The following is a 22,367-nucleotide window of genomic DNA, read 5'->3' as shown; positions in this document are numbered from 1 at the left end:
CGATTGTTTAAAATCACAGCCAAAAGGACCACCAACATAAAATGCGAAACTGCACTTAGAGAAGCGAAACAGAGAAATAAGAGAGAAATGGATGAATAGTCAAACCAGTCAGCGGGCTTGTTGCCTTCTCCCCAACACAAGTTGCGCCAGATTTCACGAAGAATAGTCCCGAGCACTGAGCAGTGGGGGTTTGAAACATTAGAGGTGCCCGATCCTTTGGTGGGAGCATCGGCAGTAGGCTTAGAATCCTTCTCAAGAAGCGGCTTGTTGTAACCTCATTCGGCTTGTACCCATGATGAACCCGATCCTACGAAAAAGAGGCTAAACCACCCGACCATTCACCGTTTCTGTCGTGAAACAGCTCGCTGGCTCCTGCTAATCCCGGGTTGCCCTTAGAGGCCCCGTCGGTGTTGAGTTCGAATCCAACTTGTGAGGAGGACTCCGAAGAACTCACTCTCCTATTGTTCTTTTTTATAGATTTAACTTCTGCAGAAGCTCATGTTTCTTCTTATGGATTTAACACTGTTGAGAGAGAGAGAGAGAGAGACATTGAAAAGATGGTGATCATGTGTACAAGTAAAAGCAGAACAAAGGTATCAAAGTGGAGCATTGCAGGAAAATACCATCCATCCCACTACAACCAGGATGTACATTTTCAATCTGAACGAATCACTTTCCGACAAATATACCAGATTTCAGACCTAACTACAAATTGAAAGGTTGCAGTTATGGTGGTACATAGGGAGAGTTGCCAAAGTCGATTGGAGAATGCATAAGAGGGTTCCACCTATCAAATATTATCCGACCCCCTCGGCCTATTCTTCCCGGGAACTTATTGACGGTTGGGGTATTAAAACTCTTCGACAAATTGGCCGGCGGCACAATGCCAGCAGCTGCCAACTTTTCAGGAACTAAAGGTTTTGTGAACAACAGAATTGGCTCAAGAGGATCCTGCATTGTCAAAGGAGCAACATTATCTTATCGTCAAGACTCCGATGGGTACCAAAACAGATTACACAGATCCAAAAATAGATAATCATAGGGAAAAACTTCTGCAAGAAGAGATCGAGATTGCACCATCTTATGCAGCCATGTATTGGGCACAGGTCGCCGTCTCGACTCTTGTTTGATGCTGCCCGGAGGAGCCGAAACAAAGTTGGAGTTTGAATAAGGTAGACTTTGTGTTGCTGAAGCCCGTGATCGAGGACGAAAGTTGGCAATTTCATCAGAGTCCACAAACTCTTCCTCAGTTGAACCAAACTTGGAAGAGAGAGGTGGAAATCCAGGTAGAGCCAAGCTATCATCCACTAGCTCCATTTCATGCTGAAAAGAAAAAGGTGCAAGAGTAATCAGTAAAAAGAGTAGGAGGACAAAAGCTAAATTGCGGTCCAGAAATTCAAAGTTCTACAAAGCAGCCAATTCCTCGTGCCGATAACAGGAGTTGGTCAACTTCCAGAAACAGTATCTGAGCAACAATTACTGCATTGCCAGGTTCTGGAATGGAAGAGCAAGTTTCTTAAAGAAACGTGACAAGCTATGACTCTGAAGATGAACTGAAAGCATGTCTCGTGTGATAAAAGTTTGACTTCACCCAAGCCACACTCCCCAAAAGGGATCGTTGGTAACAAAGAAGATTATGTTCTGGATCTAGCTTCAACACATAGGAAAACAAGTGGACCACATACAACATAGAATTATAGCATCTGCACCTTATATTTCATCTGAAGCCTCTGAAGGCTTACTTCAGTCTCCATCGCTTCTCTTTTCCTCTCTTCTCTCTGTAAACATGAATCGAGAATGAACATTGTTCACTCCTGAAAAAGGCAAAATCTAAGACATTTATACCAAATCAGAAACAACAGAACTTTTACTTGCCTTAATTAAAGCCTCCATGATTATCTTTGCTTGTTCAAGGTTACGTCGGACCTGAGAGGAGTTGATTTCAAACAAAGAGAAAAAGCTTCTCGAGAAATGCATACACTTATACAAATATTCATGCGCCTACACGGGTTCAGCGCATAACCTCCTTGAGCTATCAAATTACATAAATAAGAACAAATATTCACTGAAAAGTAAACCTGGCTAATCTAAGATTACTTGTGAAATATATTATATATGAGAATCACGTATCTAACAAAACAAGATGAGAAAAAGTCAACCCTCAGGAGTTCCAAGTTGCAAGCTCTCGCCAGGACTCCTCGCCTCTAACCTGAGCACTGCCTGAGTCGCGGCTGTGATTGCCATCACCTTCTTACGATCTCTCTTGAGGAGGTATGTGCACACATTTTCTTTTGCATATGAAGTGTTGGCTCTAGCAGTTGATATATCCCTATCTAAAAGGTCCCTTGATGTCGCATCACCTTGTCCTATTAGGCTATATACGTGCTTGTCAAATGTTATTCATTGGTAATGGGTTGCTCCTGTTTGACTTTTTTCTCACTGAACAACGTTGATCTGGTTGAATGCAGTTTCTTTCAGCACATGTTAGAGCATTTCAACATTACAGTTCTCCATATCTACATATATTTCATGTGTGTGACATTCACAATTAGAGAGATCATAATTCATGTGGCAAGATTTCTGAGAAGTATTTCCCTACTCAATGGTTTCTACTAGAAAAACAGATATCAGTTCATCACATAATCTCTCTTAACTCATTCTTTGAAGTATTTGAGTCAGTAATTTTTGCATTTACCTCTGAGAATTTCCATCCCATGTAATTTCTGAGGAGAAAACTATTTTCTATGTTTCGCAAGCAAAATGCATAAATAATCTTAGAGAGAGCTAATGTTGAAAAGGTCAACATGTGGATCAATGCATATTTAATTCGGATATAATTATTTCTTCATGCTAAAACAAGCTGTAACCCCTGCAAAACGAAAGGCTGTATGACATCCTTATCAATTATAAGTAGAATACCTTCCTAGGTTAGAATTTAGCTCTCATGTAAATAAAAGTATCTACTATGATCCATCTAAATTATACCCCTCGATTTGCTTCTCCATTCTCATTCCACACATGAAATCATGAGAAACCAGTAATTTCACATGTTATGATAGATGTACTATAAACTCAATTTATATGTTGCTTATAAGAAACCCAGAGGATAAGCACGTATCATAGTTTGAAGCATATAGAAGTTACTTGGGAATTCCAAGCATATATCAGAAATAAAGCAAAATCCACGTACTTCAACCAATTGGCTCAAACCATTTTGGTCCTTTAAGTCATAGACCATATGTATGTGGATCCTTCAGCAAGACCAATATGAAACACAAACTAAACAAGATCAAATACAAAGTTTCCATAAGAAAAAAAAACCCATTTAGTCTGAGGAAATCCAGTCTCATTTAAGTCATCTTTTGTCGATATTTTTTTTTAATTTGATGCAAATCCTTCATCTTTCAAAAACTGCTTCAGCTTTTTCCTTTCTTTTTAAAGTAACAAGAATCAATTATGAGGCAGTATGGACGGACCAACCACTATACTATAGAGAATTGGGGCCCCTTTGCATAACCAGAAGGAATAGAGCTATGGTTTACTGATAGATGCTTCATCTAATGGAATTTCCAAAACCATTTGAATGTTCTATATTTGAAAAATTGAAGGAATAACACCAATCTCATGATTGCTGGACAGCAAATAGAACCATACGGGAGAATATCTATGCATATATGATGTCTCAACCAGCTTTAAAAGCCAATGTCATAAAAGGGAGAACTTGTAGATATGCACCTGACGAAGCTTTTCAAATGATTGCACATTATTTTCTCTCCGTTGCATCTGAAAAGATCATCACATAGCTTATGAGATCCATGGGAAGGCACATCGTAACATAATATCGAAGAAAGTAAGACATAAGTGCTGCAATTGACTACCCTTCTTGTGTGGAGTCTATGGGCTTTCTCCCTGGGTCTAAAGACATTGTATGGATTGGTGTCATTAACTGGCGGGGGAGGCTTCATAAGAGGAAATTAGAAGAACAAACATGACATAAGAAGCCAATAGGTTGCATAAATTTCATGGAAGACATTGAAGTGATGGTGTCATTAACAAGCCATCCTTCATCAGACGTCTATATGTAAGCTCATGAAGAGAAACTAACCTGGAGACGCCGCAATACAGGTTTTTGCCACCGTTCACGCTGGCCAAGCCAGAAAACAAAGCTTTAGCATCCTCATTGTATACAGCCACAGAGGTGAAAGAGTCCAACCAGTTGAGTAAAAGATAACTACATGGCATAGATGAATGCTAGAGCACAAGAAAATAATCATTGTTTCCATTTCATTCAGTAAGCACTGATTTCCTACTCTTTAATCAGATACATCCAAATGATAAGTACCAACTCCGACCTTCGCAGAAAAACTACAGATTTGTCAAGGAATATTTGCTGCTTGATTGGCAACCACGTATGTCCTCTTGCCTTAGAACCTTACCCTTTTAGTGATGGTTATTTAATAAAAACAGGTGATCTTAACATTAGAAAAGAAACAAATATTAATTAAAATAAATAGTTTGTCTTCATACTAGAAACAAATATGAATTGGAAAACAGCTGACCTTTATGCTAGTCCAACACCCTTCTAGGAATTGCTCAGAATTAAAAATCATTTTAAGAAAACTATTAGCCATATCAATTTTAACCTAAGACCCTGTTTAATGAGTCAAGCAATCACACTTGAAAAGCTGAACAATTACACTAGAAAAAGCTAAATACCCAGCTGACCTTCCTGCTGGAAAGAAATATTAATTCGAAAATGACCTTTATGCTAGCCCAACACCGTTTTAGAAATTGGTCAGCAGCAAATCATTGGCAACATCAGACACCATGAAGAAAGTCAAGATATTATACTAGCACGCATTCAACACTCAGCTATCATCATTTAGCCATGGAAAGAATGTGAACATTTTGGGAGCCAGAGGAGTGCATACCCATGCATTAGAAACAGAAATAAAGCTGAAGATGATAGGAGCATAAATAAAAAATAATTGCTGCAAAAACTAGGTACAAGTAACAGGTAAAAACAAATCTCTTCAGAATCTTTACCATAGAAAGAATCAAGCGTGACTGTTAATGATACACCATACTTATCTGAATCACATATTTTCAACATTTGGCCCACTTAATTTGTGGCTCTGTATCATGTATACTGACAGGCATTAAAAATGAGGAGTTCCAACCCACAACTCCACCACAGAGGATGATTTTAGGAAAGACATCAATGGTCAATACTGGATATTGTCAGAGTTTCCTTTAAGTGCACAAATAAAAATGAAATGTTTTCAGAAGCAACTAAATTCATACCTTTTCTTTCCAATAAAAATAAACAGACTGGAAAATTGAATATTTAATGGACTGAGCCTGCAAGGCCTGGCACATAAGAAAAAGAAGTCATTAAGATACAATATATTCCTCTCATGTTAACAATCACAATAGCAGCAACTAAATCCACTGTGCAAACAAAATGTCAATAACCTTCTTTATTAGAGGACCAAAAGTATTTAGCTTGATTTGAAAAATGAACATTCATTATGGGCAAAGGGCGTCCTAGGCCAAAAGGACGAGCATGTTCTATAAATCCTTTTTCCTACTGTTATGGCAGTTGGTATGCACTCTCTAAGGAGGAAATATATAAAATGAAACCATTACCCCACCACCCCCCCCCACCCCCCCCCCCCGGGTACAACCAATAACATGCAAAAGTTTTTTCTATGTAAAAAGTTTCTTCCTTTGTCACCTGGATCAATTACTCCAATTTTCCATATTCAAATAGGATCCCATCGTGTCCATACCCTACTAAGATGAAAAAAATTAAACACATTCTTGTAACTTAGGCTTTGCATAGCACCTCAAGCTTAGTTACTTGCCCATTAGTCACTCAGATGAATCTTTTATAATATTTGAATGAACTGGTATCAACAAGTAGTTATCTAGGAATAGGCAAGTTCTTTTCTGAGGCAATCTTCAATTTAGGCGAAAGCAGAAAACAGAACTTTGTATTTTTGACCTATGACAAACAATCAGCAGAATTTATTTGATCAACCACAAAGTAAACTGTTTGGCAAAGCATCTCTAACAAGTGCTACCATAATACCATTGCATAAAGTGTTTTAAGTGTAGTATTTGAAAATTCAGGAGGTATTGATCCAATAAATTACTGGTTAGTAACAATTATATTGAAAAGTTGAGTTAAACAACATGCCATAAACAATACACAGAGAAAGTGAGAACTACGTCTAGCATCAACTGGAATTATTATACGCTTTTACCTCACTAGCAGCATCGAGTTGCAAAAGCACAGGAATTGGTGAACCTAATGTAGCTGTTAATACTCCAGCTCTTTCCCTAGCCTTATGATCCAAAACCTCAAACCGGAAGAGAAGACTTTCCAACCTTCAACAAACATGAAACAATAATCACAACCATAAAAGAATGTTAGTGCATGAATATTGTGAACTCAATGGATAGATTGTCCGTGCATAATTAGCATTCATGATGTTTAGTCCAACTTGAATGTATTGTGCCCCATTAGTGCATGAATATTGTGAGCTCAATGGATAGATTGTCCGTGCATAATTAGCATTCATGATGATTAATCCCACTTGAATCTATTGTGCTCCATGGAAAATAGCATCCACCAATCAATCCAAGCTCTCATAATTTGCTGCCGCTACTACTCTGGAAAAATAGTCATTACGTTTCAGGAACTCTTCATTCATTTTGAAAAAAGCTGCAACCTTTTTCTATCCAGTTTTCCCCTTTGCAGCGAATAGAATCTAGGGTGAGCACAATCACAACCCCACAAAATCTTTGTCAAAAAGCCTCTGATTTTGGCTACAAAGGGGAGGAAATGTGGGACCGTGATTTTTCCGTCTTCTTTTGAAAATTACATCAACTTGACTCACACGGGATATTCTTTGAACTTGGTAACATGAGCTAAACCCAGTAGGTCACTAAGTCACCCAAGGTTTTTTTTTATGAAGAAACTATGATGATTCTTCTCCCTTCCATTTCATGGTGAGTAAGAATCGATCACCTCTCGAATGATACAAATAACCATTTTCCATTTTCCCGGACCAAAAGCATTATGAAGCTTACAGAGTACATGTCTAGCAGCCAACACCTATCGCCAAAAACTTGTGCATGTTCCCTACCAAACTAAAAGGCCAAGAATTTTCTCTCGTGGCATCTCTCTTCCGTTCAGCAAATGGGTGAAAAAAATGCCACCAAGACCATGTTCAGTTGCAATCTACTTAAATCAGTGACTTGTTGCCCAAATTTTGCAAAATGAACTTCATTTAGACAGATTTTCTGCAACCCAATGAAAGCAGTGGCGAAACGGCACGCAATGTTACCTTTCGGGTGGCAAAATCTTTTTTTCCTGGTTAAATTCTTCAAGCCAGTCCTCATCCTCATTGTCCAAGTCATACTCAACAAACTCTCCAAGCTCAGCCCTAGCTGCATCGAATCATCCGAATTCAACACGTTCATAACTGATCGCAGACTAAAACCGCCAGAGAGCAGTAAGAGAGCAGAAAAAGTTCTTTTAATCTTGCAGACCTCCCCTTCCACGCAAATAAGACGTCGGCTGACTGAAGGTGCGCGAGTAATCTCTTTCGTACGTATCGACAACAACATATTCAGGCGTAGGTATTTCAGAAGCGACCTTCTTACTGCTAGGGACCGGGTTCACCTAATCCAATCGCAATGCAGGCAATGTCAATGTCGACAGCAGCGAAAGCAACGCAACAATCAGGTCGCAGAAAGGCAAATCTCATCATGCCGCGATCGGCGCGATACCTCGTTGCCGGTGCTGACGTGGTTGTCGAAGTCGATAGCGGAAGAGAGCCGGGACAGCTGGGAGCTGCGGGTGGCGGACGTCGTGGGCGTGTCGTCATCTTCGAAATCCTTGACGGACTTCACGATGGGGAGCTTCTTGTGGATGTCGAGGGGCCGCGGCCGGAAGGAGAGCCTGCTCATCTTCTCGTCTCAACGCAAGCGCCAGCCCCGATCCCGCGCTCCGGCCATAAATCGCCGCAATTAGCTCCGGCGAGCTCCGCCGTCGGCTCGCCCCAACGACTTCGCCGGTCAATTCGATCCGGAGATGTGCAGGAGCAGCAATGGAGGTGGAAGTGAAGGATCGCCTGTGATGGAGCAGAGCGAGCCCTAAGCAGAAGACGAGGACGATGATGGAAGTGGTGCCAACAATTTTTATTTTTTTTATTTTCTATTTTTTTTTCTATATTATTCTCGTTTTAATTTTTTTTTTTTTAGATTTCTTAAACTTTTGAAAAAGTCATAAATTATCTGCATTTCAGTTTCATATTATCTTTTCGCAATTTTAATTCTTTCGCTAATAAGATATAATCTGTTCCGTGATTCAACCATAAATTGGCCCAAAGAATGGAAATCTATCATTGGCTATTATTGCGATTTTACTGAAAAAAAAATACGCATTGTTAGATCGGATTAAATCAGATATACAAACAGATTTTACTCCCGCTTTATGAATATTTAAGTCTCATTTTCTAATTGAGCGCTCGTGCTTAGTGTAGCTTGTTGGCACTTTTGGAATCGGAGAAATAAAAGACTTTTTCAAGCGGATTTCAATCTTCGAAACATTCTAGTGAGCCTAATCTTGGGATACGTCAAGGACATCCTTTCGACTCGAACGACAAAAAAGAGACCATCTCCCGAGAGGGATGAAAGAGAGACGCATGTGAGATGGACAGCCCCTCTCGATGATTGGACCAAGCTCAACCCCGACAAGGCCTCTAAACGAAATGTTTGTCTAGCTTAAGCGGGTGGACTTCTCTACAATGAGTCAGGTAACTGGCTTGCAGGATTTTCCCAACACGTAAGAGTATGCTCTTTTCGTTAAAAGCTGAACTTTGGGGTATTCTTTTGGGCCTCAAACTAGCAATCTCAATGGGCATTTCCAAAATTATTGTAAAGGTGGACTCATGCAAGTAGCAATTGTACTACTTTAGAGACCAACCATCTCTTGCCATTTTGGCAACATTCTCGTCTTTCGAATTTGATAATTGTTGAAATACTTCAAACGAGTCAGAATTATTCATACTTTTAAGAAAGGAAATTCATGTGTAAATTGATAGGCAAATTGCCACTCCAGCAATAGATAGCTACTAAGGTTATGTTTGGTGGTCCAGATTTGAGTCTGGATAAGATAACAAATTATAATATCTGGTGTTTGGCAATGTCTTTCGGGCCGGATATACCCGGATAAAATGCCGAATAAGAAATCCGGGGGAGGGGATGAGATAAGCCCGGATTTGATAAAAAAATTTTACAAATAACTTAACAAGCGCTATTTTCCAATGAAGGATGCTAATGAATTACTAAAAGATATTGTCACAAGAACTCAGCAGATTTAAAAGGTGTATTTCATGCAAAGCTTACTGGAATTAAAACAGACAAAAATGAGATGCATAGCAAACCCAATGGATTGAAAGGTGCAACAATAGATCATTCAATTCGACCTTTTCCCAAGCAAGTCTCATATTTACAAACAGAAATCCAAGGAAAGAAATATCTTCACATTTAAAGAGGGACGAATTGGAAGACGAGGTACTGCTAAAGGAAGTTACTCAAAAAGTTATCAGCAGCAAGAAAATCAAGAGAAAATAGGTCAAAATAAATCCCCGCAAGCTTTCATTTTCTTCTAAGGACAATTAAGATGAGTGTTGAGATACACGTGTGAGTTGTGTTAGAGAATCCCACATCGGATAATTGATGTGGTGTTAAGCAGTTAATATATCCTAGTTGGCCCATAACTTATTGACTTAAACTTTTAAGTGAAGGTAAGTCCAACTGGATATGTTGATGGGCTCGAACTTGAACTTTCTCTTAGTAATCTCTCCTGGCGAAAGGTATTGAATTTCTATTGCGCATTCCCAATAAAATGTATCAAAGCCGATGGTTGATTGGTGGGCCTCCAACCTATTTCGGTGCTTGGTGAATACCTTAACAAAGAAATCTCATAATCGACGCTTGCTTTAGGTGGAAATTGCCATCACGGTTGGTCTGGCAAGAAGTGACCATGGACAGTTGGCCTAGTGACGTGAAATAAAGACCATGGGCGATGTAATCCCAAGTTAACAATTGATTAATGGTTGTTGTTGGTCTGGCAAGAAGTGACCATGGACAGTTGGTCTAGTGACGTGAAATAAAGACCATGGGCGATGTAATCCCAAGTTAACAATTGATTAATGGTTGTTGTACATAGTTGCCGATGCATTGCAATGACTTGGAGATTCAAGTTAAGATAAGCTGATGTAGAAGAATACTTAAATTAAGGGGGAGCAAACCGAGCTCACACATGAGGGGGAGATTGTTTAAGATACACGTGTGAGTTGTGTTAGAGAATCCCACATCGGATAATTGATGTGGTGTTGAGCAGTTAATATATATTCTAGTTGGCCCATAATTTATTGGCTTAAGTTTTTAAGTGAAGGTGGGTCCAACTGGATATGTTGACTGGCTCGAACTTGAGCTCCCTCTTAGCGATCTTCCCAAGTGAAAGTATCGAGCTTCTACTGCGCATTCCCAACAATGAAAATCAGCACCCAACTAATAGAAATGAAAATTCACCATAAGAGGAAAGATCATCTCCACATGGTTACAATAGATGCCTGTCAACATATTAACCCCGAAAAGATTTGTCAAGAAAAAGATCTCCCGGAGCAACCAACAATAAAGCAAGCCATGTCGGCACGAAGCTATTAACAACAAACCATGTCAGCATGAAGCTATTAATAGCCCAGCTCCAGCAAAAAATAAAGACGAGAGAGAAGGTACTGGGAACACATTCCCAAAAGGTTATGTTGATTGACGAAATAATTCCCAAGTCCAACAGTTCAAAGAACTCGGATGGCGGGCTCCTCACCAAGTCCATTGATTTAAGAAGACTAGGCGGAGCATGAAGCTAGTAATTTTGCGCAAGGAAAAGGAAGATATCTTCAGTTTCAAGAGATTTCATTCGTGGAAGCTTCAAGATGGATCTAGGGTGCATCACTGTTGTTCGAGGAAGCACATCCTGATATCCATGTTATATCCAGACATTTACCGAACATATGATGGGATATTTCATAATTCGAAGGACAATCTGGAGGATTTCTAATCCTCTCTTATCCTATCCTATCACAATCCATGTCCAGACAACCAAACGCAGCCTAATAGGTTTAATTTCTATATTGCTAGGAGATCAGTTTGGTTTAAATTATGTTAGGTAAGTGTTAATGTAATAATCGGACTTTGCCCCTTTGGTAAAAGTCTCATTTTATTATTAGTAACTTTTCAAGAAAGGATACTGACAATTGAGATATGTAAAGTCGTTGACCAAATGCAAAATCATTGATTAGTGTTAAGGCCGTAATTACATTTTCTACCCGAAAATTTAGTGTTAAGCGCATACTTTAATATTTAAAAATTAGCTATTTATTATCAAAGTGGTTTTAGATACTTCTATATGAAATCTATATTGAAAATGAGGATAAAGACATCATCATTTTCAATGGGTTTAATCTTAATAAAATTGCGAAAAAGATTGGGCACACTTGTAAATGGAAGAATATCCACTTAATGGTTGGCCATAATATGACGTTTTCATAAGATTTCATATTAATTTTTCAAATCATTCGTTTTTCGCGAAACAAACGGAGTCTTAGAGTAAATCGAGACTTTGACTTAAGAGAGTTTATACTGCAAAGTGTTTTCGTGGAAAATAAGCAAAGAAATTATTACATGCTTATTATTTGGTAAATCTGCAATTGCAATTATGAACCCCTTTGTTAATTCAACTCCGCATAGGGAAATCAACTCGATAGCTATTTTAAAGTAGAAATGTTATGTTTTTTCCGTTCAAACAATTGAATTCACTTGATTTTTAGTACATTTAAGAATTTTACAATAAGAATTAGAAAAGAAAAAAAAAGTAAAAGGAATGAAGAGTAGACACCAGAAAGAGCAAGGTTGCCTCGCCTTGCCGGTGCGGCACAACTCCAAGCACCACGACATCGAGGGCATGTGACCTTGGGCCAGTCCATGGCAAGGTTGCGAGGCCTTAGGCTATGCATTGTCGGAGTTGAGCAACCCCAAGCGGGACATCTCTTGCCCGGGACTGCTCGACCACCGCTAATGAGGATCGCCAACCTCGATAGTGGCCGCACCGTCGCCAGTCTTGACCACCACTAACGACCTAGGTAGTGGCCGCAATTGCCGCCATCTCTCTCTATCTCTCGTAACAAGAGTTGTAACTTTCAGTGGAGCTACAAAACTACTTTGCACTTGTGAAAGCGATTCCATTCGATTATTGATAGTCCCTCTTCTCAGTCGCGCGTTATACGATCACACAAACTTGTGATTTTTGGGGTGGCTCCAAAAATCCCTTTGACTCTATGAGCCGAACTCGAAGCACCTCACTTGAAGCGAAAGGTTTAAGCATCAAACTAAGTCCTAAACCACAAGTGCTAGTGTTGATCAAAACTAACTACACAATACTGCCGTCCGGCACGGTTTTTATGTCGTAATTTCAGCTGTGAAAATGAACTTTATAGCTTTTCTATGAGGTGCTCGGCAAGCACCTTAGGTTCGCAATAAGTCCATAGATATAGCAATTTTGAAGAAGCTAACCCGCCCAACTTTTAGGTGTTGCAATTATGGAGCAAATGATGCAATCGGTATCCTATTCGAAGGACGCAACGTTATACACATAACCGACAATAACCCGTTTCTGAAACATGTCCATCTATATACCCGATGGATTCGTAAGCCGGTCATAGAAGGGTTATAAAAAGTCTACGAAAACAATATATACATGGCGAGTGATTAAACAAACTAAACCCAACAAACACCATTCATCTCAATTCTCCTGCCGGTGCCACGGCTACCAAAGAAAAAGATGGGACCTACGTCGACAAGATATGATTCTTGGTGAGGGATAATGATACAGATGGTCCGTGAATTTTGACCCAATATGTAACGTGATCCATGAACTTTTAATTTGTTCAATGTGGTCCATAAATTTTTGGTACACGTTCGATGCAGTCCCTAAACTATATGAAAATGTTCAGTGACGCCATTTTATTAATTCGACTTCGAGAATAATATTGAATATTTTTGAATAGTTTAGAAATTAAATGGAGCTCGCGTACCGAAAATTCGGATAAGCCCGGCTCATCACATGGAGCGTTGAACGAGTCGGGGACGCAACCCCGGGATGGGAAAGCAGCAGCAGGTATTGGAGCACGCAAGTCTTGCACACATCACCAAAAGGAGGGGGGAGCGGAACCCACGCGTATTCGCTGGTCTAATCAAGAGACCCCAAAAAGGAGGTCTTCGGGTCAAACCTTTCCCAACTCCATCAACAAGCAACTCCAACCTCTTCCTCTTCTCTTTCTTTCGTGGCGTTTGGCGAAGCAAGGGACGAAAGCGCGTAAGATAATATGTCCTCGTCCCCTCTCCATCGTCGCCGCCCGCCGTCGCCATCACCAGATACAACAAAACCGAGGGGGGGAGGAGGGTGGGGGAAAAACGCGGTTTTGATTTAAGGCGAGGGTCTTCCTCTTTGACACGATCAAGATCAGATTTTTATGTGCGGAGGACGGCGGCTCCATTGACCTTTCCCCCTTGACCGCAACAGCACAGCACAGCACAGCGGGCGCTATTCCATCCACACGCAACGCGAGCTGCGTCTCGTGAGCACACCCGGGTCCGTCGTCGGTGCTGCGGGACTAGATAACGAGAGCGAGAAGAGCGAGAAGAGCAGCTCTTCTTGTTCCAGCAGCCGCAGCTTGCTCGGGGAAGTTTGAGGTTCGAATTCCCGTCCTACCCTCTTCTTCCTTGTTGCTCTGCCGCTGTTTGATCCATCTGGGTGTTGGGTCTTTGCTCTTGTCTTTGCTGATTTTGATCGGTTGAGTGTGAAGGAGGGAGGGGGGGGGGGGTTGTGTGTGTGTGTGTGTGTTGGGTGGGTGGGGAAATTTCGGGTCGCGGAAAGATGGGCGGCCTGATGAGCAGCTTGTCCTCGTCTACCTCGGACTCGGGCAAGGGCCGGAGCAAGTCGTCGAGCGTGCGGGTGTCCCACGGGTTCCACCTGGTGGAGGGCAAGTCCGGGCACGACATGGAGGACTACCACGTCGCCGAGTACAAGAAGCGGAGGGATCACGTCCTCGGCCTGTTCGCCATCTTCGACGGCCACCTCGGCGATCGGGTCCCCTGCTACTTGAAGCAGCATCTCTTCGACAACATCCTCCAAGAGGTAACTGCTGACTGCCGCCTGCTTACTATTGTTTCGCTCACTATTGTTTTTGGTCATCCGCTTTCGTTCGGTTGGTTGACTGGTGTCATGTGCCTGCAAAGTTAGCTTCTTGATGAGACTAGATGATAGTTTTAGGAGTTGGATTGGAGTTACATCCTGAATAAGCAAGACCCTTTCCGTTGATGACAGCCGAATTTCTGGAAAGACCCCGAGACCGCTATAAAGAATGCGTATCGGTCCACGGACAAATTCATTCTTGAGAAGTCGATGCAGTTGGGCCCTGGCGGCTCGACTGCCGTGACTGCAATTGTGATCGATGGCAAAGATTTGTGGGTTGCCAACGTCGGTGATTCCAGAGCAGTGGTCTGCGAGAGGGGCTCTGCCAATCAAATTACAGTCGATCACGAACCGCACACTGAACGGAAAAGGATTGAGGAGCAGGGGGGGTTTGTTACTCTTCTTCCCGGTAAAACTGTCACCTTTCAGATGTTTTGTTACGCTAGTGCCTTCTTCGTGATTCATGAGTCCCGGCAGGTCGACCTGTGGAATGCAGCCCGATGGTTTTTGTACTTAGAACAAGTGTTCTCTTCTAATTTCAGGAGATGTGCCTAGGGTTAATGGACAGCTTGCAGTTGCACGGGCTTTTGGGGATCAAAGCCTCAAAGCACATTTATCTTCGGAGCCTGACATAAGGCATGTACCAATTGATTCGACTATTGAGTTCGTCATATTGGCAAGTGATGGCTTGTGGAAGGTCAGTTCTCTCAGCATGAAAGCTCTCTCTCTCTCTCTCTCTCTCTCTCTCTCTCTCTCTCTCTCTCTCAATCATTATCGTTGTGGCATTTGGTAAATCAGATTGCACATTTGTCCGGGCCACATAGCATAGAGTGCGAGTTGCCTAGTCTGCTGCTATATCATTTATAAGCTAGAGTCATTATTTGTTTGCCTTTTTCTTTTTCTTTTTTCTAAGTTTGATGATTTAGGTGGGGGTGACTGCATTAGTGCATGAAATCAGAATTTAGGTTGTTGGTGGTCGTGGTCCCCCTTGCCATGATCCAAGAGATTTTGAATTTGAGTTCTATCTTTCTACTCCCTCTTGTTACTGATCTAGAAAAAGATAAAACAAACATGAATAGTGCCCTTTAAATTAAACTGTTCGCCAGTTCTCATCACTGGAGGTTTTCCTCACCTTGGATCTATGTATGGCATTCGTCAACTTAGAAAATTGGAGATGCCGCAACAAAATTCCTTCTTATTCCTGTCCTGTATGCGTAGCCTCAAAATATTATCCCGCGAAGCCTGTTTATACTGTCAAATTCATTGTTTCTGCTGTAATACAAGGCGGCTTAAATAGGCAACTTCCTGGAACTGAGCTTAACTGAGTCCTCTCTTTTTAAGTGATGAATCTTATTAAGTAGTGTCCCGATCCTCCTCTGTTTATCATTGGTTCCAACCTGCCCCAGTTCGTCAAGAAAGATTCAGAGTGCTCCATCATTATCTTAAAGAAATCGTCTCGATAAGTAGGCACGCCTGAGATAGCCAGAAGAAACATGAAGTTGTATAGCAATTTGATCAGGTGCTCCTGATCTAAGCAAGTCTACCTCATCCACCCGGATTATTTTTTTTTTAAATTCTTTTGAGTGTACCCTAGTAGAATTTTCTTTGAGAGTTGCCGCTCGAGGTAGCCCCGGTAGGTCAATGATTTTTTCTTGTCAAATCACCTTGGAGATGACCTGAACCTTCGATCCTGTGCTGGAATGCTCATCTGAACAGTTAGCTTTAGATGTCTTAATTGCAATTTTGCTCGGTTGGCAGGTGATCAGTAACCAAGAAGCAGTTGACTTGGTCAAACCGATAAAAGACCCTCAAGCAGCAGCAAAGAGATTAACAAGTGAAGCACTGAGAAGAGAGAGTAAAGATGACATATCTTGCATTGTCATCAGATTCGCTAATGCTGTTGAGAAGCATCCTGATAGAGCCACTCGGTCATTGTGAATATCTCCCGTTCATAAAGAAGTTGAATGTTGATGTGAAAAGTAAAGTTACATGTCAGCGCCATCTGCTTTTAGGGTGCTGTACGTAGTAGTGGCCTTCATTGTATAGGTGTTAGAGCAGATTGAATAATAGTGGTGCAGTTCCTTCTTTATCACGAGCGCCCGAGCCTCCTGGAGCGCCCGCGTAGTTTTAGGATGTGTGAGATCTCATTATTTTACTGTATTGGCGTTTGTATAGTTAGTCCTACCATGTTGATTGTCATGAGGGGTCTAAACTCTAGGGGATTTTGAACCTTGAGATGTCTTTTTACCCAATACCAAGTCTGGCTTGTGATTAAAATTCCTCTTGTTGCATTTGCACTGTCTTCTCCTTTTTGATACTGGGGTTCAAAAGTTCCTCAAAAAGGTTGTCGCCTCGTTACATTGTTTTGCATATTACTTGTTGGCCGGTGTCGATTGAAATGAAGGGGATTCACCATTTTGTTGTTGATCATGTCGCATCTTTAGTGTGCTTCACTCAAATGACATGAATTCTTTGTGCCCCAATGGCTTTGGAAACTGAAGATTACATTCTTAATGAGATTGAAGAACGCAGTTTAAACTGAGGGACTAACCTTGAGGGATTCACTCTTTTGGAGGAAGAGGCGGGAAAAGTGCCAAAAAAGTCCTAAACCTTTTGCATTAATGCCAATTTAGTCTTAAACCTTTTTTTGGTGTCAATTCAGTCCTAAACCTTTTGCATTGGTGCCAATTTAGTCATAAACCTTTTTTTGGTGCCAATTAAGTCCTAAACCTTTTAAATTGGTGCCAATTCAATCCTAAACCTTTTGTTTTTGTGCCAATTTAGTCATTTTGGCCAATTTAGACCGGAATTTGCCTACGTGGACGCCTGCCGGCCGGTCATCGGCGCCGACGTGGACAACTTTAATATTTTTTTAATATTTTTTTGAATTTTTATTTTTTCCTTTTTTTTTCTTTTTTTTTCCACTTTTTTTTTTGGTTGTCTTCCTCCTTCCTCTAGCCGGTCGCCGCTCCGGCGACCGGCCAGAGGCCGGCGAGGACGGCCTCGCCCGGCGAGGGCGAGCCTCGCCTTGGTCCGGGCGAGGCTCGAGCCCTCGCCGGAGGCCGCGGCGAGGCTCGAGCCCTCGCCGGAGGCCGCGGCGAGGCTCGGGCCTCGCCCGACCAAGGCAAGGCTCGAGCCCTCGCCGGAGGCCGCGGCGAGGGCGAGCCTCGCCATGGTCGGGCGAGGCCCGACCTCGCCGGATCTATAGGTCGACGCTCGACCTCGCCGAGATCCGGCGAGGTCGGGCCTCGCCCGACCATGGCGAGGCTCGCCTCGCCGCGGCCTCCGCGAGGGCTCGAGCCTTGCCTTGGTCGGGCGAGGCGGGTCGGGCCTTGCCATGGTCGGGCGAGGCTTGCCCTCGCCGCGCGCCTCCCGGCGAGGGCTCGAGCCTCGCCCAACCAAGGCGAGGCTCGCCCTCGCCGGGCGAGGCCGTCCTCGCCAGTGGCCGGCGAGCTCGAGCTCGCCGGCCCGGCGACCGGCCAGAGGAAGGAGGAAGACAACCAAACAAAAAAATAAAAAATAATAAAAATTCAAAAAAATATTAAAGTTGTCCACGTCGGCGCCGGCCGGTAGGCGTCCACGTAGGCAAATTCCAGTCTAAATTGGCCGGAATGACTAAATTGGCACAAAAACAAAAGGTTTAGGACTGAATTGGCACCAAAAAAAGGTTTATGACTAAATTGGCACCAATGCAAAAGGTTTAAGACTGAATTGGCACCAAAAAAAGGTTTAGAACTAAATTGGCACTAATGCAAAAGGTTTAGGACTTTTTTGGCACTTTTCCCGGGAAGAGGCAGTACGCCTGCAAATTAAAAGCACGACGACTTTTTTGTTGTATTCCTTCCTCGTCGAGATTAGAACTATCTAGAATGGTTGGGTTTGGTCGGGCACTAAAGTTGTAGCTTCCATAACCGGTCTTCAGGACTAGGGGTGAGTATGATTCTAGAGTAGAATCGAGAACTTGATAACCGGACCGGTCCTAGTTTCTAGGGTATGCGTGGTAGGTTTCAGGTTTCAAAAATTGAGAATCTGTTTCGACGGGCAGGTTTCAGGTGGAATCTAAAACTTAAAACAAGTTTTTGTATTTTTCTTGTTTTATGTCTTCGCGAGATTTTACAGCATTCCATGGCGTCCAATGATAAGTATGTAATCTGAAATCACTAGCATAAGCTTTCAATTTCGGCGATATCCATGACTGAAACTTTTACTTTTCTTATATTTCATTTTTTTCGTGTGTCTAAATATGAGTTGTGGTAAGTGGATTGTAGCAAATGGTGATCATTAGAGATGATGATTCACTGCAATTATTCGATTAAGAATACAGGGGATTTCTAGGTAGACCTTGGAACCTGTGACGGGTAGATTTCAGGTTTCTGGGTATGTAAGTTATGTTCAAGTTCTAAAAATCAGGGAACTTATTTCGACGTGTAGGTTTTGAACTGAACTTGAAACCGTTCACCCTTGTTTAGGACTAACTCCCAAATAAAGGAGCAAGAGATTAGAAACCGAAAAACCAAGATCTAAACAAAAAAAATTTCAATCGAAGAACTGCTTGCACAATGCAAGACGCAAATCAAACGGCAAACAAGAGAGACGTTAAAAATCATTCACATAGATTTGTGTAGAAGTTGAGTGATTTGAGGATTGAATACAATTCATTAGCTGTAAAAGTATGAGGGAAAGGAAAAAAACCCAACCCAAAACTCGGATTGATGCAAGCAGCGGCCTTCATCAACTAGCTTCCCATGCCCGATTAGCGGCCTCAAGTAAATAGAATGGGGGAAGAAATGGAATAGAGGTAGGAACAGAAAGGAAAGAGGTAGGTCTGAACCCCGATTCCGTTCGAACCCCATTCCGCGCACCAAACGTGGCCGAAATGTTCTTAAGCTATTCGACAGGAATTTCGTTGAATTGTGGTTAAATAGTTGCTAATTGGGGATGCTGCGTTGCATCAGTACATATGGCATGTTGGAGAAACATCCATTGCCTTGTTCTCCTCTGAATCAAAGAAAGGAAAGAATGTAACGGTACAAAAAGAGGAGGTAGACATGGAAAGAATTGAGAAAGAATGGTGTTCTCTACAAATTTGGCTCGGCAGTGATGGCAAGTCGCGCTATTCACAACGAACAAGGACAACTAAGTGGTCGAGGATTCCGTCGAAGACCGAGAGTAAGCGGGACGGGCCGAGCACACGACCAGAGCTCTTTCTAATCTATATACAATTTCTGTGATTGTGGGGCGATTTTTGCCTTCCAAATGCACGCAATCCGCAGCTAAGTATCCTACAGACATCACAGCTTGTATTTCAAAAGGGTTTGGGGGCAAGACCTTCGGGTCTAGGACCCTGTGAATCTCGTCTCGCAATATGTAGGGAATCACAAAGTCCACCACGTTCCTCGGCACGCCGTTGTCGTTGTTGTGAATAGCCCTGTACCCCGATAATAACTCGAGCAGAACGACCCCGAAGCTGTACACGTCGCTTTTGGACGTGAGGATTTGTAGTCGATAGTACTCGGGATCCACATAGCCAAGTGTTCCTGCAGCGTGGAGAGAGAGGTGGGACTCGTCGTCTTCGGGGCCCATAAGAGAGAGCCCGAAATCGGAAACCTTAGCCATCCAGCTTTTGTCGAGCAAAATGTTGGAAGACTTGATGTCGCGGTGGATGACGGGGGGAGATGCGTAGACATGAAGGTACTCGATGCCCCTAGCCGCGTCCAAGGCTACTCCGAGACGCGCCGCCCACGAATTGAGTGGGGAATCTGGAAACTTGTGGAGATGGTCGTGGAGCGTACCGTTGTGCATGTACTCGTAGACCAATATCAACTCGTTGCCGTCTTCGCAGAATCCAGATAGCTTGACGAGATTCTTGTGGTTGAGGCGGGACAGAGACTCGAGCTCGTTGAGAAATGCCCTGTCTATGTCTTCGTTTTGCCTCCTGGCGCTTGGGCCGCCACCGCCTAAATTTGACGGCGATGCTGCTGTCGATGTTTCGGCTCGCTTGATGGCCACTTCTCGTCCATCGTCCAATGTCGCACGGTAGACCGAGCCGAAGCTTCCCGTCCCGATCTTGAACTCTTCGGCGAATCCATTGGTGACACAGGCGAGCACTTGCAAGGGGAATTCCTCCAGTTGGGAGTCCATGCTGACCAAATGGCTCAGCCGCCTCTCCAGTGGCCGAGGCTGTGGCGGCGGGTCCGTAGTTTGATCCGGGCTCGAGGTCTCTTCGATGCGGCCCGAATCGTGGACGCGGCACACCCTCCCCTTGCAGTATCTGAACAGCCAGAAACCGAAGATCGACAGCAAGCAAGCGCATCCCACGCATCCCACCACCAGGAACCCCACCAGTTTCCTATTTAAGCTCTTAGGCTGAACAATTGGGGTTGGAGCTTGGCAAGGTTGACACACATATCCTTGCTCGCACAAGTCCCCGTAGCGCTGCAAAGGGCCGCAAGGACAGTAGCTCCGGCACGGGCCGGGCAGCACGTTATCAAACACCATGGAACCGGGCCTGGAGTCGAAGTGCTCATTGCCCCAACAGCACAAGGAATAGTTGGCGGCCAAGACTCCGCAAAAAACGCTGCGCTTGGCTTCGATGGCTGTGAAGTATGCGTCTCGCAAGTGGTTCGGCAAGCTGAAATTGCTCCGCCCCCAGCACACGACTGTGCTGTTCGTCCGCAGTGCGCAGCCCCTGTTCTCTCCCAGGGCCACCGACAAGAAGCCCCCTTGCGGCGGCTCGATCTCGTCCGCCCCATCTCCCCAGCACTCCAGACTGTTATCCACCGAGGAGATGGCGCAGGCGTGCCCAGACCCGGCCGCAACCGCCCTGAAGCTCCCGTTCGGCGGCTTAGGCACGACGCGGGCATTGTCCCCGAAGCACTCGACTTTCCCTGCGGCCTGACGGGCGCCCGTCAGGCCGCATGCAAAATCCCCGCCCACCGCAACACTGGACCAGTTGTTCGGCACCATGGTCCGATGGAGTCGGGGCCACTGCCACTGCCAGCACTCGATCCGGCTAGTCTCGTTGACGAGACCACACACGTGAGCATCTCCGGAATCGAGCTCCGTCAAGAGAGGACCCTTGTAGATGCGCTTGTATGTCATGTCGGTGCCATTGGCGGCGGAGAATCTCCAGCAAACCAGGACCGACGTCGACGAAAAGAAACCACCTCTCAAGCCGCACAGGAATCCGTCCCCGCCGACGATGCCCGCGAAGGAAGCATTGCGATTGACAGGAATTTGAATTCCCGCCGGGAAGCTGGTACAGTTGAGAAACAGGCTCCCGCCGGGAGGCTTTATAAGAGCACAGACCAACGTCTGGTTCGCGGTTCCGGAAATCGACACGGTCGAGAGCGAGACGACCGGCGAAGCGAACGGCACCGCGAAGAAGACGACGATCAAGCCGAGCAGGGAGCGGAGTTTCCTGAGCAAGTGAGCCATAGGAAATGGTGCGACAAGCTTGATAATCTCATGTTGGGGGTCGTATTACAGGTGGGTTTGTGTCTCTCGCTCTCTCTCTCTCTGCTTATCTAGCAGCTGAATGTTTCTTTATGTGCAAGCTCTTTCAGGAGAACGGGCACGCCATGACAGTGAAGGGGAAGGGGAGAAACGCGGTTTGAAAAGCGAAGGAGGAGAGCGAGAGCGAGGAGGAGGAGGCACAGCGACCAAGAAGACCAAGTCGTTCTGCGGAAATTATTTTGCAAGTCGAGCGTGTGGTCAACCCTTGGAAAAGTTGCCGCGAGCAAAGACCGGTCCAAGTTTCAACAATTTCCAAAACGAAGTCCACTTTTCTGCAAAGGAGGGAGAGCGGGGGGGCTGAAGCTGATCCTCGCCCCTTTGAATTGGCCCGGTTCGGGACCCAATCACGTCGAATCTCTCTAGCCCCGTTGAAAAAAGGAAATTTTAAGGTAATTACAGCTGCCCTTTGAACTGCCACGCTGCGTGCATCGCTAACCGCACGTTCTTCTTGGTTAGAACCTTCGGCAAAAACGCCTCTGCCCCGTTTTGGGACTTTTCTTCTTCTTCTTTCTTCTTCTTT

The 22,367-nt window shown here is 43.7% G+C and overlaps 3 protein-coding genes across 3 annotated transcripts; 1 reads left to right on the top strand and 2 right to left on the bottom strand.

The window, feature by feature from the left end:
* Positions 1–609: 609 nt before the first annotated feature.
* On the bottom strand, positions 610–8,200 carry LOC115681632 (uncharacterized). The gene is made up of 12 exons (XM_056311555.1): positions 7,801–8,200; positions 7,561–7,693; positions 7,356–7,458; positions 6,270–6,393; positions 5,305–5,370; positions 4,106–4,144; positions 3,879–3,959; positions 3,736–3,783; positions 1,872–1,926; positions 1,710–1,774; positions 1,078–1,323; positions 610–951 (listed from the first exon to the last, which is right to left on the bottom strand). Exons 1-12 carry the CDS (start codon positions 7,978–7,980, stop codon positions 727–729), a joined length of 1,365 nt encoding a protein of 454 aa, XP_056167530.1. The 5' UTR covers positions 7,981–8,200; the 3' UTR covers positions 610–726.
* A 5,774-nt stretch (positions 8,201–13,974) lies between these two features.
* On the top strand, positions 13,975–16,609 carry LOC115664781 (probable protein phosphatase 2C 44). Its single transcript, XM_030586664.2, has 4 exons — positions 13,975–14,275; positions 14,465–14,741; positions 14,875–15,029; positions 16,091–16,609. The coding sequence occupies exons 1-4, from the start codon at positions 14,015–14,017 to the stop codon at positions 16,268–16,270; spliced, it is 873 nt and encodes a 290-aa protein (XP_030442524.1). The 5' UTR covers positions 13,975–14,014; the 3' UTR covers positions 16,271–16,609.
* Positions 16,610–19,233: 2,624 nt separating this feature from the next.
* Positions 19,234–21,975, bottom strand: LOC115681610 (serine/threonine-protein kinase-like protein CCR4). The gene has a single exon (XM_030605605.2). The coding sequence runs from the start codon at positions 21,767–21,769 to the stop codon at positions 19,469–19,471; it is 2,301 nt and encodes a 766-aa protein (XP_030461465.1). The 5' UTR covers positions 21,770–21,975; the 3' UTR covers positions 19,234–19,468.
* Positions 21,976–22,367: the final 392 nt, after the last annotated feature.

The sequence above is a fragment of the Syzygium oleosum genome, unplaced genomic scaffold, assembly GCF_021117445.2.
Source record: "Syzygium oleosum isolate NSW1041296 unplaced genomic scaffold, Sole_v2.1 Sole_v2.05, whole genome shotgun sequence".
NCBI lineage: Eukaryota > Viridiplantae > Streptophyta > Magnoliopsida > Myrtales > Myrtaceae > Syzygium > Syzygium oleosum.
The sequence above is the reverse complement of the archived record's forward strand: the minus strand, read 5'-3'. Positions and strand labels throughout refer to the sequence as shown.

Excerpts from the sequence above, each read along its gene's own strand:
- LOC115681632 (XM_056311555.1), bottom strand. The coding sequence starts at position 7,980 with ATGAGCAGGCTCTCCTTCCGGCCGCGGCCCCTCGACATCCACAAGAAG. Across the intron at positions 6,394-7,355 it reads AAGATTTTGCCACCCGAAAG|GTTGGAAAGTCTTCTCTTCC; the intron begins GTAACATTGCGT and ends TGTTTGTTGAAG. Across the intron at positions 952-1,077 it reads ATACATGGCTGCATAAGATG|GATCCTCTTGAGCCAATTCT; the intron begins GTGCAATCTCGA and ends TTGACAATGCAG.
- LOC115664781 (XM_030586664.2), top strand. The coding sequence starts at position 14,015 with ATGGGCGGCCTGATGAGCAGCTTGTCCTCGTCTACCTCGGACTCGGGC. Across the intron at positions 14,276-14,464 it reads TCGACAACATCCTCCAAGAG|CCGAATTTCTGGAAAGACCC; the intron begins GTAACTGCTGAC and ends CGTTGATGACAG. Across the intron at positions 14,742-14,874 it reads GTTTGTTACTCTTCTTCCCG|GAGATGTGCCTAGGGTTAAT; the intron begins GTAAAACTGTCA and ends TTCTAATTTCAG.
- LOC115681610 (XM_030605605.2), bottom strand. The coding sequence starts at position 21,769 with ATGGCTCACTTGCTCAGGAAACTCCGCTCCCTGCTCGGCTTGATCGTC.